Source organism: Varanus komodoensis, unplaced genomic scaffold (assembly GCF_004798865.1).
Source record: "Varanus komodoensis strain SLA01 unplaced genomic scaffold, ASM479886v1 scaffold32, whole genome shotgun sequence".
Classification (NCBI taxonomy): Eukaryota; Metazoa; Chordata; class Lepidosauria; order Squamata; family Varanidae; genus Varanus; species Varanus komodoensis.
In genome coordinates, this window is record NW_025335798.1 from 20538992 (window position 1) to 20552793 (window position 13802).

At 39.2% G+C, this 13802-nt stretch overlaps 1 protein-coding gene across 3 annotated transcripts in view; it reads left to right on the top strand.

Annotated features, from left to right (window-relative positions):
- Positions 1-973: 973 nt before the first annotated feature.
- Positions 974-13802, top strand: part of KYNU (kynureninase) — a 101381-nt gene continuing 88552 nt past the window's right edge. For 2 of the 3 annotated variants that reach the window (XM_044438197.1, XM_044438201.1), the window contains exons 1-2: positions 995-1081; positions 2960-3147. In XM_044438197.1, the coding sequence (XP_044294132.1) occupies positions 2979-3147 (169 nt within the window). In that variant the 5' untranslated portion in view covers positions 995-1081; positions 2960-2978. Of the gene's footprint in view, positions 1082-2959; positions 3148-13802 lie in introns of all 3 variants that reach the window. The other variant, XM_044438198.1, reaches the window with a different exon arrangement.

Consider the following 13802-nt stretch of genomic DNA (forward strand, 5'->3'; position numbering starts at 1 on the left):
AATCGCAATCTCATCCCCACAACAACAACCCTCTGAGGCAGGTTGCACTGAGAGTCCGTAACTGGCCCAAAGGTGGCTGCAGTTGGCTTCATGGCTGAGCGGGGGCTAGAATCCAGATTGCCTGAGTCTCAGGCCTGTGTATTGAACCACTAGGCCCCACTCTCTTTTCATAGGATAATGTTTATTCTACGTCAGTTAAACATGTATGCAGTACCAGTGACCATAATTCATGTTATACATGTATGGGTATACAAGTATGGGTTCTCAAGCTAGGTCTGTAACAGGCACATGGAGATTTGGGATTTCTTCATGGCTGATCTGTCCAGGAATTGGCAGGGCTTTAGTGACAATCTGTACTGGTGGCCCTGTGCTTTGGCAGCTACTCTCCATTTTCCCAGCAGGCAGACCAAGTCCTTGCAATTGGTCAGTAACTGGATTGCCAGATACCTGGATACTTTTCATACAACAAACCAACTATAAGTTGGCGGCAATAGGGCAATGTCCATTTCTAGCCTATATACCGTAGTCTGGCTGCTGCAGCTTTGATCTTACAATATGCCTGTTCTACACTGCAAGCACACATGGAGATTGCCAAAGCAAGTGGCAAGATCTTCTTTGTGAAATCTTTGTAAAGAAGATACAGAAAGGAATAACACAATAAACGAGAAAACTGGTATGACATTTAAAAAGCAGAATGAGGGCAAGGGGTGAGCAAAAACAAAACTCTTAAATCAAGGACAGCACTGAAAAGAGGATTATGAGAAATCAAATTAAACTGTAATTCATGTAGCAGGTTTGTGGTTCTGTGTGCGAAGTCTGAAGAGCACCTGCTCCTGAAGCTGAAAATGGGGGTGGTGGAGGGATCAGAGTACAACAGTGTTTTTTCAAAAAGCAAACAGAACAGTTTATAAAGGCAGGGAAAAGTGGGGCAAGGCATGAGCTGGACTTTGACAGAAAGGGAAAAAGGGCACACTTTCCACAAACATCACTTGTTAGCTGAAGGTAAGAAAAATCTGCCTTTGATTCCTAGAATCAGAAAGGAAATGGAATAGCAACTAAGGAGCTGAAAGGAGAAGCCAAAGTAAGTTAAACATAAAAGCAAGTAATGGAATAAAACGCTTATTTTTTCTTGAAATAATTCTGTTTTGTCTGTTGACAAATTCCTTCCCTGAGCCATGTAAAACATGGTGTTACGAGCATTGGGAATTCAGTTTCAGAGGGATGCAAGACATACCAGTTTTCTACAAAAATAATAACACTGGAAAAAACACTGTTTAGGAAAAACTCCTCTTGGATGTTATTTGCAAATGGTTTGGTTCACTAGTAGTTTGGGAAAAGGGAGTTTAATTTTTCATTGTGTGGTGTAGTGGTTAAGAGTGGGACTGAGGTGATGGGTATTCTAGTCCCCACTCAGCCATGGAGCCAACTGAGTGACATTGGACCAGTCACAGACTCTCAGCCCAACCTACCTCACAGGGTTGTTGTTGTTGTGGAAATAAGATTGAGAGCTGCAGGAGGAGAAAAATAGTAGTTTGGAGTTTTGGTGTATTTGATAGTATCATATTGCCATATTTCTGACATAGGTATGTGAACAATTTTTAATAACCTTTAATAACCTTTAATAACCTAATAACCTAACAATTCACTGAGGGCTTTCCGCATTCACTGGAAATGCAAGCAATTCAGCACATCTTTCTAGCAAGCCAAGGTTCTTAAAGTGCCAGTATCTAGTTCTCCTGAATACTGTGGCAAAGTGCCTTTCCTGTTTTTTACAGCCTTCCTACAATTGCTATGGAGTCTAACATTTCATAACTTATATATGAAAAACAGTTTCAGCTTTACTTCATCTTTCTTATTGACATACAGCATGAAAGGGTGAAAGAAGGTGGTGACTTATTTGAATGTTCAGATTTTCAGCCTTGCACTTAGCATCCCTTTGCTTACCTGAAATTTTGGGCGAGTCAAAGAAAGCAGCATGAAGCGGAGATGCAGAGCGGAAAGGCAAGAAAGGTCAGGGTGATCAGCCTGGGTAGATGTTTATTGGGATTAAAAAAAGAAAGACTCTAGATAAAAAATATACCATAGGTACAATTTGGAGGATGTGATTCTGTATTTCACTCCCAGTAGGCGTCTCATTTGCACTTCACATTGAACTGCTGCTTCCTTGTCAAACAGCAAGAAGCACACTAATTTGTCAAGCTGTGTTTTCCAGTCATGTGAGCAATCTGATGCTGCTGAAGCAGACCTGATTCTGAATCGAGTTCTTCAGGAATTCTTCACATCCCCATTGCTGGCGGAATGGGGAAAGTACTCCGTGATCTTCTCCTGGGACTAGGGATTCTCATGTTTAGTGTGGAAAGAGTTCCTCACTGCAGAACACTCTATTGCCTGTAATCGTACTGATGTTTGATTTGCACTGTTTTTAAAATCCCTGGACTGCCCATCTCCAGGCATGTCTCCAAATCTAAAAACGTACACATCCCATAGACAGCTTCTGTGAATCAAGAAGCTAAGGAGCATAAAGATTGCTCAGGCTTGAAAACACAAGTTTAAAAGTGGTGATGCACTTGCTATTTTCAGGGGCACAAACTGTAGAAACAATAGTGCTGCCTCAAGCCTGCTGATTCTGCAAGTGTGAATGACACTATAGAATTTGTTAGTGCTGTTGGAGCAGTGGTAGAACACAGGAGTTGTTGAAGTTGCTTTATATGGAAAGCATAGTATTTAAAGTTAATGGCTTTAGGGCAGCAGCAGCAGCAGCAGCAGCAGCAGCAGCAGGCTGCCTTGAAAAATGCTGGAATTTAGAACTTCTCATTTCTCTCTTACACTCCTAAACATTTCACTTTTAAAAGCTTGAAGTCTAACTTAACAGACATAGTTATAATCTTCACATCAGAGGCTAGCTAATATGCATGGCACAGAATCTAAATGGAGATGTTTTTCTGCTTTTCATTTTTAGACTGAGAAATAACTTGAAAATGGATCTGTCATCTCAAGGCTCACCAGTAACCATTATAGAAACCATTGCCTCACAGCTTGCGTGCAGTCCAGGAGATAAGAAACTTGCTTTGCACTTAGACGAAGAGGATGAACTAAAACACCTCCGTGAATGTTTCCATATTCCCAAAATGAAGGATCTGCCTCCAAGTAAGAATTGCAATTATTCCAAGGTGGCTTTGTATCTTCTTGCATAAATCTATAGGAATCATTTCCACTTAAAGGGAAAATGGCTCACATACAGCCACAGCTCTGAACACAGCAGATCTCCTGCATTGCTAAATCAGTATATCAAGGTGATACTTTATGCTCTCATTCCCATCTTGAATAAAATGGAAGAATACAATGCAGCACTTATGTGGTGCTTATGCTGTCACTCAGACTCCTTGAACACTATGGTGACTGATTGAAAATTATAGGCAGGAGTGTTTCTACTTAATGGATTTGATCTGCCTTCCTCCCAGATGAGTATTGCCCAAAGACACTGCTGCTTAGGCACACATAAAAGTTTTGAGCTTTTATTAGCGTTTATTTTTAAAAAATGTTTGAAGGACTCCTACATAAGTCCCATTATGAATGAGTAGGAATGGTGATTGTGTTTGAGGCAAGATAACTTGCAGCCTAAATACTTCTGATGATAACTAAGGCTGCCACATTCAGTTCACAAAATGGCTATATCAGTTTTTAAAAACTAATTTGATCAATTAAGACAATATTCCTTCCAAGTTCATTGGGGGCAGCAGGTGTTTAAAACTAAGTTATATCATTTACCATCTAAGAAGATGCCATCCATTTAAAACTGTATGTGATTTAATTTTAATAAAAGTAAGACTCAGATTCCCCTTTCGCACAGAGGTGAGAACGCTTAGGATGGTATATACAGCTTTTTCTTATATCATCTAAAACTATGGAATGCTATTTAAAACTTAAAACTGTTGTTTTATTCATATATATCATGAAGACAGAGAAAGTTAATGGGTTCAGTAGGCCATTGATAAGAATCATACAATTCATTGCCTAAAGGGTTTTTTTATAATCGGGTGATAGCTTTTGTTATGGGAGTCATATTGCTTTGGCTAGACAGGGAATTAAAACAGAGCGATGGCTGAGGTAATCCATACTTGCCTTGGATCCACTTGGAAATGATCCAGTACTTTTTCTTTAACGTTAAAACGGGAGATTTCAAGTTATTTTTCTCAGCCAATCCAAGACTCAGAAAAAATGAACTATATCTCAACCTCTGAACCCTGCCCCAATCAATAGAACGGGAAAAGGAACCTGCGGGAGTCCTAGGGCATAAGAGGTTGCCCACACTTGTGAGCTCTGAGCAGGGGATGGCCTATCCTAACCCTTGATTTTGCTCTTAAAACTAAAGCGGGGCTAAGTGCTTCAGCAGGTGAGAGTCTGGCAGGTCATGTGATCTTTGATTTATTGCCAAGAGTTTAGCCCATTCCTCAAGATTCCCGTGAGATAACTGCTATGCTGGGATAGATATCTTTGCAGTGCTAGGAAAGAGATCTCTTATGGCCATGTGAATCAGGGAAGTTGACAGTTCTCCACTGCAGTTTTAATCATGACTTAGGAACAAAATTCAAGGGCCCACTTCCTTTGAGATCGAAACCCTTAAGTTCTTTTCCAAGAACTTTTTCCAAAGGAGAATTTCACTTTAGTGAAATTAAGAGTTATTAAGTTTTATTATTAACTGTATTGAAATTTCTAGGAACAGAAGTTCTGAAAGTGCATGCCTTTTAGGGCCATGGGTCAATTAGTCAAGGAATTTATAATCATTGGTCTCTATCTCTTTCTAAAGAATTGTTCAAATCTTCTTCTTCTTTCATTTATGTTTCAGAATTATTCACTAGCTAGTGTATTAATAGCAGTTGGAAATTCTTACTTCAATTTTGGCTTTGAAAGTTCTTTTAAATAATTCTTATTAACGATTCTGTCAAGTGTGGGGATAGTTGTTGCAAATGTGAAACCATACATAATACACAAAATTCATAAAACATTTCTCCAGTCTCCTAATTGGAGGTTGATATTGGAGGGGGATTATGCTGAAACTTCTCAAATATGCATTTGTAGGTCCTTCATATAAACATCCTACAGTTTTGATTTCATAATTAAGCAAGCAGCTTGGCTAGAAAGTAACACTTTTCATCCTTATATTTGTGATAACTGCTATTGTGACCACTTTGGTCCGACAGAGTGGTAGAGTTAGGAATTGAGAGTGAAATAGTCTGAAGTCATGGAGGCTGTCTCTTTCCATTTCTCATCAGCAACAAATCCTGCACACTTTACAAAGTGTTAATAATTACTAATGAGCAAAACAGTGGTCTCTTCAATAGATAATGGGAACAAAAGTGGGCGAGACTGTATATATATTCAGTGTGTCTCTCTGAACTCTCCATATGTACAGCTCACCTCCGTGAGGTCTTTTTCAGTGGAGCCTGGACTGTCCAATTTCAGAGTTTCAGCAGTGCCCTGATAGGACTGGTAGCAATACAGTTACATAAGAAGAACAGTGTTGTAATCATATGGGGACTAAACTGAGGAAGAAATTGTTTGTCTTGTCTTGAAGGGTAGAATTTTGCTGTTGGACACATTTGCTCTGTAGAACTTAATAGGATGTATGAGAAATGACTTTCTCTGCATAGACTTACCCTAGATTTAATGTGAACATCTGGTTGAACCCTGAGAATGTATATATCTATGTGCAGATTAAAGGCACTGAAGGGGTTACTACAGCTGCCACATCTGTACAGAAACTACTCATATTTACCCACATGTGCAATCTAATCTAATATACCCACAGAAGACTGTAGCAGCTATTTCCATGGGAGAAACCTGGTAAGATGGAGAGTTTTGTTTTGTTTTTTTACATGGATGACTCTATTGCGTTCTTCCATGATTCACCACACTGCTTCCGCAGTTCACCACAGTAATGTCTGCAAAGTTCTTACTCTGGCGTAGCCTTAGGCCTGCAATATGTTAAATGCTTATGTACCATTTCATCTACGCTGTAGCGACCACATGGCCAGATGGCCACTTAGACATTTCTATGCCGCTGCACGTGGCACTCAGTATACGAGCATGTAGTTTGATAAGAAGGGTTCAAACAGAGTAGCTGCCATCCCGATGCTGCCTGTTCGGCGTGCGAAGGACCTCAGAGAGGAGTATCAAAATGTGTGCCTGAGGCTACTTTGTTTTTATTATTTAGTAAACTCTTTGGGATTTGTTTGAAATGTGAAGAGGTATACAAGTGTTGTTAATAAATCATCAGCGTGGCTCTTTTAGAACAAGTAGTTATTGGTTTGGTTTCAAACACTGCATGATAGCTTAATTCAAGCCCTTTTTACAGCAAGAATATAACCGTCTGATTATAGCCTAAGTATTTGCTCCATCGTTCCAATTGGAGTACTCTCTCAGCTGCAGCCCCATAATCATGAGGAAAATTTGAGGTGTTGGAGTTGCCCTAATAAAAGTTGTATGTTTTATACTTTAGAATATGGAAAACTTCCTGTTTCTCTTCCTCCCACCCTCCATTCTGCAGGGTTTTTGCATTCAGGTTCCGGCTATGGGAAGAGGAGACCCATACCTGATATGCAATGATTGGCAAATCGCTCTCAAATACAGAGCTAGATTGAATACTTACATACTGGGCCAGCTTATCATTGTCTTCCTGAATTGTTTTCGTCCCTGGTTGTTTTATCTTGCTGTGTCATGACATTTTTCCTGATATCTGTAATGATTTTTCAATGTTTCTGTGCTTCTACGTTGTTCTTACATTATCACCCATTCAGAATCCCATTCTTCTCCCTGTCATGCGCATGTGACCCCATAAAACACTCTGTCCATGCTCTGTGCTGTGTAGTTGGTTCTGCATACTGACTACCCATCAATGTTGGCATTTTTCTCTGCCAGAGAAGGGTTGCTTGGCTGTTCCCAATAAACCGCTGAGTCTGAGTGTAGCATTTCTGTGTGAATTTGAAGATTCTTTCTCTCCAGTCCTAAAGAGAGGTTTCCTGACAGTGGCTAAATTAGAATGCCTTGTATGTTATTTTCTTGCATTTCTGTATCTGTTGTCCAAATCTTGTGAGATTTATTGGAGCTAATCAGAAGAATGAGCAGTACAGTGCTCTGAAGCTTACTATCTTCTCTGGAAAGGGAATGCTGTTTGTGAGGTTAGACTAGAGTTATAATTTGACAGTGAGATTTGTTCTTCCCTGTGTCCATAAAAAATACGAAGCCATAGAAAACCTGAAAGAGCTCATCCACTTACCAAGCATACTTATATTAGTTACTTGAGTTGCATTGATTATTGCTTTGGGCATTTCCCTGCCTTGTTGACTGAAACTGATTCTTAGTGCAAGCTACCAGCTGTGTAGATCTTTACATGTTTGCCTGCTGGTATTGTCTTCTCCTCTCCCATTTCCTGTACAGTTGCTCTTCTTCTATGCTGTCATTCATCTACTGCTGGTGCTGCTATATTTTATAGTTTAGGAACTGTCCTGAAAAAGAAAATTACCAACCTGGTAGAGAGTCAAATCATACAGTAGTGTTAAATCTATCCAGGTGAGTAACGCTGAATACAAAAGTATTGCCTGTTACGTTTAAGGAGATCAAGATCCGACCTTTATTTTGAAGCATGCATTTTTTTAAAATTTCATACATCATCCTAATATTTATAATGTGGTTAAAATAGAACCATCATTGACAGAAACTAATCCTTTTTGTAAGTTTTTTTTGGTTAGTCTACCAGAAATGAGATAATTAGGCAGTTTGATTGATTAGATGTCTTTAATGGCTTTGTGTTAGCTTACCGATGGCACTTAACAAAACACCAGGCTAAGACTTCCAGTCATTTATCAGCTAAGTGAAGCCCAGATTAATAAAGATAAACTGAATATATAATCATAGAAGACCCTCAAGATTTTGCAATAGTTGTATAATCCATGTAACTAATCAATGAGACTTAAGTATACCAAAAGTTAAGAAAGCAGTAAACACACTTGTGGTAGGGAGGAAATCGTGGTGATGATTTCAGGGAAGACAATTAGCTTTATGTACTACCCTTAGCGAGGAGAGATGGACCGTGGAATATTTAACAGAATTATTTACTCTTATGCATCAGCTTACGAATTGATTTTCCACCATGATTTCATTCCATTAAAATGTGGTTCATGTTGGTAGTAGGATGCATATATTTTGCGAGTGCTTAACACACTTACTCCTCCCCCTTCCTCTGTCCAGCAGCACAGAGTCCACAAATCTGGCTGTGACAGAAATGGGGGGCACAGCAATTGGCAGAGCTGTGCACCAGTAGAACGTGGTTTCTCAATGGGGAGGAAATAGGAATGACAAGTTCCAGGATCTACTTGGGGGGAAAAAAAATGCATTTGTGTCAATTTCCCATACCAAGCTGGCCCTCCAGTGCTTATGGCCTTGATTTCCTTATGTAATCATAAGGTTACATAAGGTTAATGGTTGCAGTTGCTTTTGATTTGATTTATTTTTATTGATTATATATTATGTTATTATATTGTTGTATCAATTGTTTTTCTTGGATCTTGATTTTAATGTTGCAAGCCATCCTGAGATGTTATACATGAAGGACAGCATATAAATGTTTTAAATAAATGTACTATCTTGATTTTCTTATAAACTGTTGTACTGGACTGGAAGAATCCTCCTCCTCTTGAAGCTAGACTTCCCAGGGATGGATAATACTGAGGAAAAGTCTAGGCCAGGAGGCCCAAGGGTTCCTGTCCAATGAGGGGAGGCGACCACAGATAGATAAGAGTAGTTGAATTCATTTCTGAAACAAATGCTGAGTGTCTATCCAGCCATCCCCGACAAAGTGTCATTATTTCAAGCGAGAGACCAGTAGGACTCCAGTGAGAAGAAGGGCTTAGTTGGAAAGGAACATTCTTCAAAAGTGTAGCCTTCTTGTGGAGCTGATTCCTAGATGGGATCCTGGAAATTCTGGCTGTGTTAGTTTTCAGGTACACCATGGTAGCTGCTGGAAATACTTGGTGCTACCAGCTTTCGTGCCTCAAACCCTTTTTTCTCTGACCATGCTCTGTGATGGAAAACCTGTGCTGCTGGTCCTTTGTCTTCTGCTTGACTTGGCAACTTGGGCTGCATTTGGGTTTGACTGCTTACACTTGCTTGTGCTTCAGTGTGCCCCAGACTGACCATTTCCCCATGGTTTTCACTTGCCATATGAGTTGTCCCTTAATTTGCCCTACTGCGAAATCTGATCCAACTGAAGCAGGTCTTGCACAGTGTTTGGGTCTGGTGAAGATACACCTTCAGTTTATGAAACAGTCTATGTTTTCATATCTGCTACAAAATCTAAATCTTTTACAAGTTTCAGATGAGCATGTTTGAGCACATAGTTCCTCCATCCAAACTGATTTAATTCTGGATGCTGTACTGGCACCATGCTGTTTGCTTAAATAGAATATATACATTTCAAACTTGTTCATGCCTGCTGTTCCTGTCTACAAGGTGATGTTTAATCAATAATTCAAAGTTGTTTGAAGCTGGTATTTGATGAACCTATATAGGAATGGTTGTTTTTACAATGTTTTATTCTCTTTCTTTAGAATATCCTAGAAGGGGTCTGCCCACCCACCCCTAAAAAAAAAGCTAAAAGCTTCACAGCAAGCTACTGCAAAGAATGTGAGCCTTGGCCCATGCTACCAGGACTGTTTGGGAGAATCTCTGAATCCAGTCCATTGCTTTAACACCAGGCCAAGATGTTCAGGAAAGATCCTTTGAAAAATAAAATACACATGGCATACATTAATTCCATGGCACACTGTGCAGTGCTTTAGATGGATGACATATCCTGTAAATTCCAATGTACTCCTACCTGCCCACTGAGATCAGGAAATGAGGTCCTGCTAAAAGAACCATCCCTAAAGGAAGTAAAAGGGATGGCAAGTAGAAGGGCCTTCTCCTTTGGAACGGACTTCCCAAAGAGGTCTGCCTTTTGTTTCAGTACCAGGTGGAAACTGCCTCCTTTCACAGATAGTCTGAGACCTGATTTTAACACCTGACTATAATAGCTCACTCTACTACAACAGATTCCCTCCCTCTTCCCCCTGTACCTTATAATGTTTAATCAATTCATTAATTGTCATTAATGCATTTTAATGTTGTTAGCCATTTAGGCCTGTTGGGCTATTCAGCAGCATATAAATTTGAAAATAAATAAAATAACTGGTGTACCATCTAAATGAAGGGAAGCCAGTGCCTGGGCCTAGATATTTCCTTGAGCAGGAATCAGTAATACTGCAAAAAGTCTCCATGTCATTCAACATTCAGGTGAAAAAGGCAATCAGATTTATTGAAAAACAAAGCAATTTTCTTGGTGCCTATTTTTAGAAGTTTGAGTAAGTTTCTTTAAGAGTAATAGAACTTTGGGGAATGGTTGCTGATCTTTTGTACAAGCTTCAGTGAAGTCCACAGATTTTGCTTTTGATGCTAATAACTGTAAAAAATAAGTGAAGGATATATTTTTATTAACTTTAAATAATCCCATAGTGTTAAATTCTCAGTTGCAACAGCTTGAACACTCATTATCTCTACCATCTCTTCCTTACCTTTGCTAACAGAGAATTTTAACCAGAGATAAACTATTTGAACCAGTAATGAGACTGTGTGTGATATATGTCAGATGCATTTGGGGTAGTATTAAGAGGAATATCCATTTCTAACATTCAACAATTAAATGTACCACTCTATGTGTATTTGCAGTTATATTCTGTGTAGTCCTGCCACTGCTGAAATAGGATGCTGACAATTTGAACAGCGCATACAGAAAAGTGGTTTTATATATTATCAAACTTCTGGAATATGGTTGCAGTTGTATTTCTTAAGCTGTCTTCAATGCCACCTACAGGTCTAAAGAACAGTAGGCATAAGTATAATTTGCATGAAGCATACTAGCATGAGTGATCTTGCCTTACATTTATTTGTACATTAAATGGACCCCAGATGCTCAGTGCGATGTGGTGGTTATAAGCACAGGACTAGGACTCAGGTGATCCATTTTCTAGTCCTTATTCAGTGAGGGATCCAACTGGGTGACTTCAGGCCAGTTGCAGACTCTCAGCCCAACCCACCTCACAGGGTTGTTGCTAGGGGATTGAGAGCAGGAAATGGAGAATGATATAAGGCACTCTGATTTCTTTATAAGAAAAAGGCAGGTTATCATTCTAATAAATGAACGAATGAATGAACAAGATCATCCAGGTTCTTTATATACTTACATACTCCAGTGTGCAGTACTATTGTCTTACAAATGAGGGAAAGCACATCCCATAAAGTAGGTGTATCCTTTAAATGGGGAGAGGAAGAGAAGCTTATAATAGGTTAACCTCATGCTCAAACATGCCTTTTAGTGACAGCTCGCAGTATGAAGTCATGACATCAATCACGGGCAAAGCTGCCAAATGACTTGCAGCATGCTACCTCCTTCCGCAATTTCATGGCAGATATTCAGCAGGTTCACACAAGAAATGCAGAAGGCAAATATAATAGACCCCAGTAAAGCCTGGTGCTTGTTCAGACAATTAATTTATCCAAATAGTTTTGAACAGGTGCCTCAGACACCTTGATTCAGAAAGTGCAACATCATATGTAGAAACAGATTTCTCTACGTAGGACCTTGCCAATTTTCCCAGCTTGTGTAGAAGCAAATTATGTAAGGAATATTCTGCTCCAGCTCCTCACATAACTTCTACATACATTGTGCAAATTCCAGTGTACAAATTCAAATAGTACAAAACAAAATAGCTAATAATCACACTCCGTTGTTTACCTATTTGGTGAGGAGTTTATTGTGTGCAAGCCTTTTTTTATTATTTTCTTCAGAGTTTTTCCTAACAAACCTTTTAATGGAGCTAATGTAGAGCTGACTAGTGCAAGCATGACCCAGCAATAAGTTGTTTTGTTAAATCCTTATTGGAATTGCATTAAAATTAACTTAATTTTACAGTTTCAAGATGAAAATATTAGTACAAAGCCACATGATTTTAGTTATCAGTTAGATTGCTTTTGAGTGATAACCAGTCTCGATTCAATCCTACTTTATAGGAAAATAATTTTACTTCATAGCTTTCCTAGTTTGTCTTATACTCACATACTTAAAAACATATTTAATGTGTTATTTTACTACCCAATAACACCACTGCTTCAGGCCATGTACCACTAAGTGGTCATTTTATAAAAACATATTAGAATGACCAATAGGATAAGGAAGCAAAAGTTCAAATAACATCTTAATGAATAAATGAATTACATTTATATCCTACGTTTTTCTGTTTAAAAAACTCAGAGCAGCCTCCATCATTCTTTTCCTCCTGCTCTCAATCCTCTTTCCAAAACAGCAACCCATGAGGTAGGTTGGGCTAAGAATCTGTGACTGGCCCAAAGTTGGCTCATGGCTGAGCAGGGGTTAGAATCCAGATTGCCTGAGTCCCAGTCCCACGCTCTTCACCACTGTACCATATGACCCTTAAAAGCTATTACAAAGCAAAGAAGTAGTTGACACAATTTGCCAAGATACTGTGACTTGTAGGTTCTGGAGATTTCTAGGCAGGAAAATGGAATGAATGCAAGAACAAGAAGAGTCAGTCTGGATCAGAACAAAGGTTCGTGTAGTCCTGTGTTACGTTTGCAGAGTGGCCAGCAAGCGGCCCTGGGAAACCACAGACGGCCTGTGAGTTCAACAGCTCCCTCTCAGCCAGGTTCCCAGCACATGGTGTACATAAGCATACTGGCCCTGATACTGCAGGTGGCATATAATCCTAAGGACTAGTATTAGTCAGTAGTCTTCTCCTCCATGCATTCATTCAGTTGCCTTTTAAACCCATCCAAATTGGTGGCTGTCAGTGCATCTTGTGGATGTGAATTGCCTAGGAATACACACTGTGCAATGGGAAAATACTTCATTTTATCTGTCCTGAATCTCCCACCAATAAACTCTGTGGAAGAAATCCATGTTCTCACATTATGAGAAAAGGGCAAAAATGTATCCCTATCCACTTCTTCCACCATGCACAATTTTTTACACTTCCATTGTACCTCCTCTTACCTTTAATGGAAAGGACAAACAACACATCTTGTGGCAGCTGGGGAATAAAATTGCATATTCAGGTTGCAAGAAAAGAACAAAAAGTAATACTTTATGAAGAAAAAAGTTTCTGTTCCAGTATGAGCCTGCTGGTTGTACAGTTGGGTGGGTAACAAAGCAACAGTGCATTTTAGGGAAAACAGCTTCTATATGTTTTAGCAGTTTGTATTTTATGCCTGTAGATAGAAAAAGGAGAATGGGTATGCTCCTTTAGCTTTTAACTCATTACCTCTTCTAATGCTTGACTGGAATTGAAGGAGTCCTGGTGAAATTTACTGTTCTGAGACCCAAATAAAAGACTTGCTTCTTCTAATCTCAATGAGACTCTATTATTGTCCTTCAGGATAACAAAGGCCTGTGAACAGAACCAATTTGGAAGTGTGAATAATATTTACACCTCGGTTATTGCTCATTTTAGAAGGGAAGCTGATGAAAAACAGCAGAAGCTTCAGTAATATAGATTAGATTGAAACTGCTCTTGTGATTTAGGCTTTTTAAAAGCCTTTAAAGCTTTAATTAAGAAGTTATGTTGGTTGTCTCTTATTCTGGCAAATGCATTAGTGGCTGAATTCAAAGTAATATCACAGAAACCTAGTCTGAAGAGCTTTGGAGTTATTTAATCTGTTTTCCTACAGCCCTGAAATGAAATTGCTTCAGACAA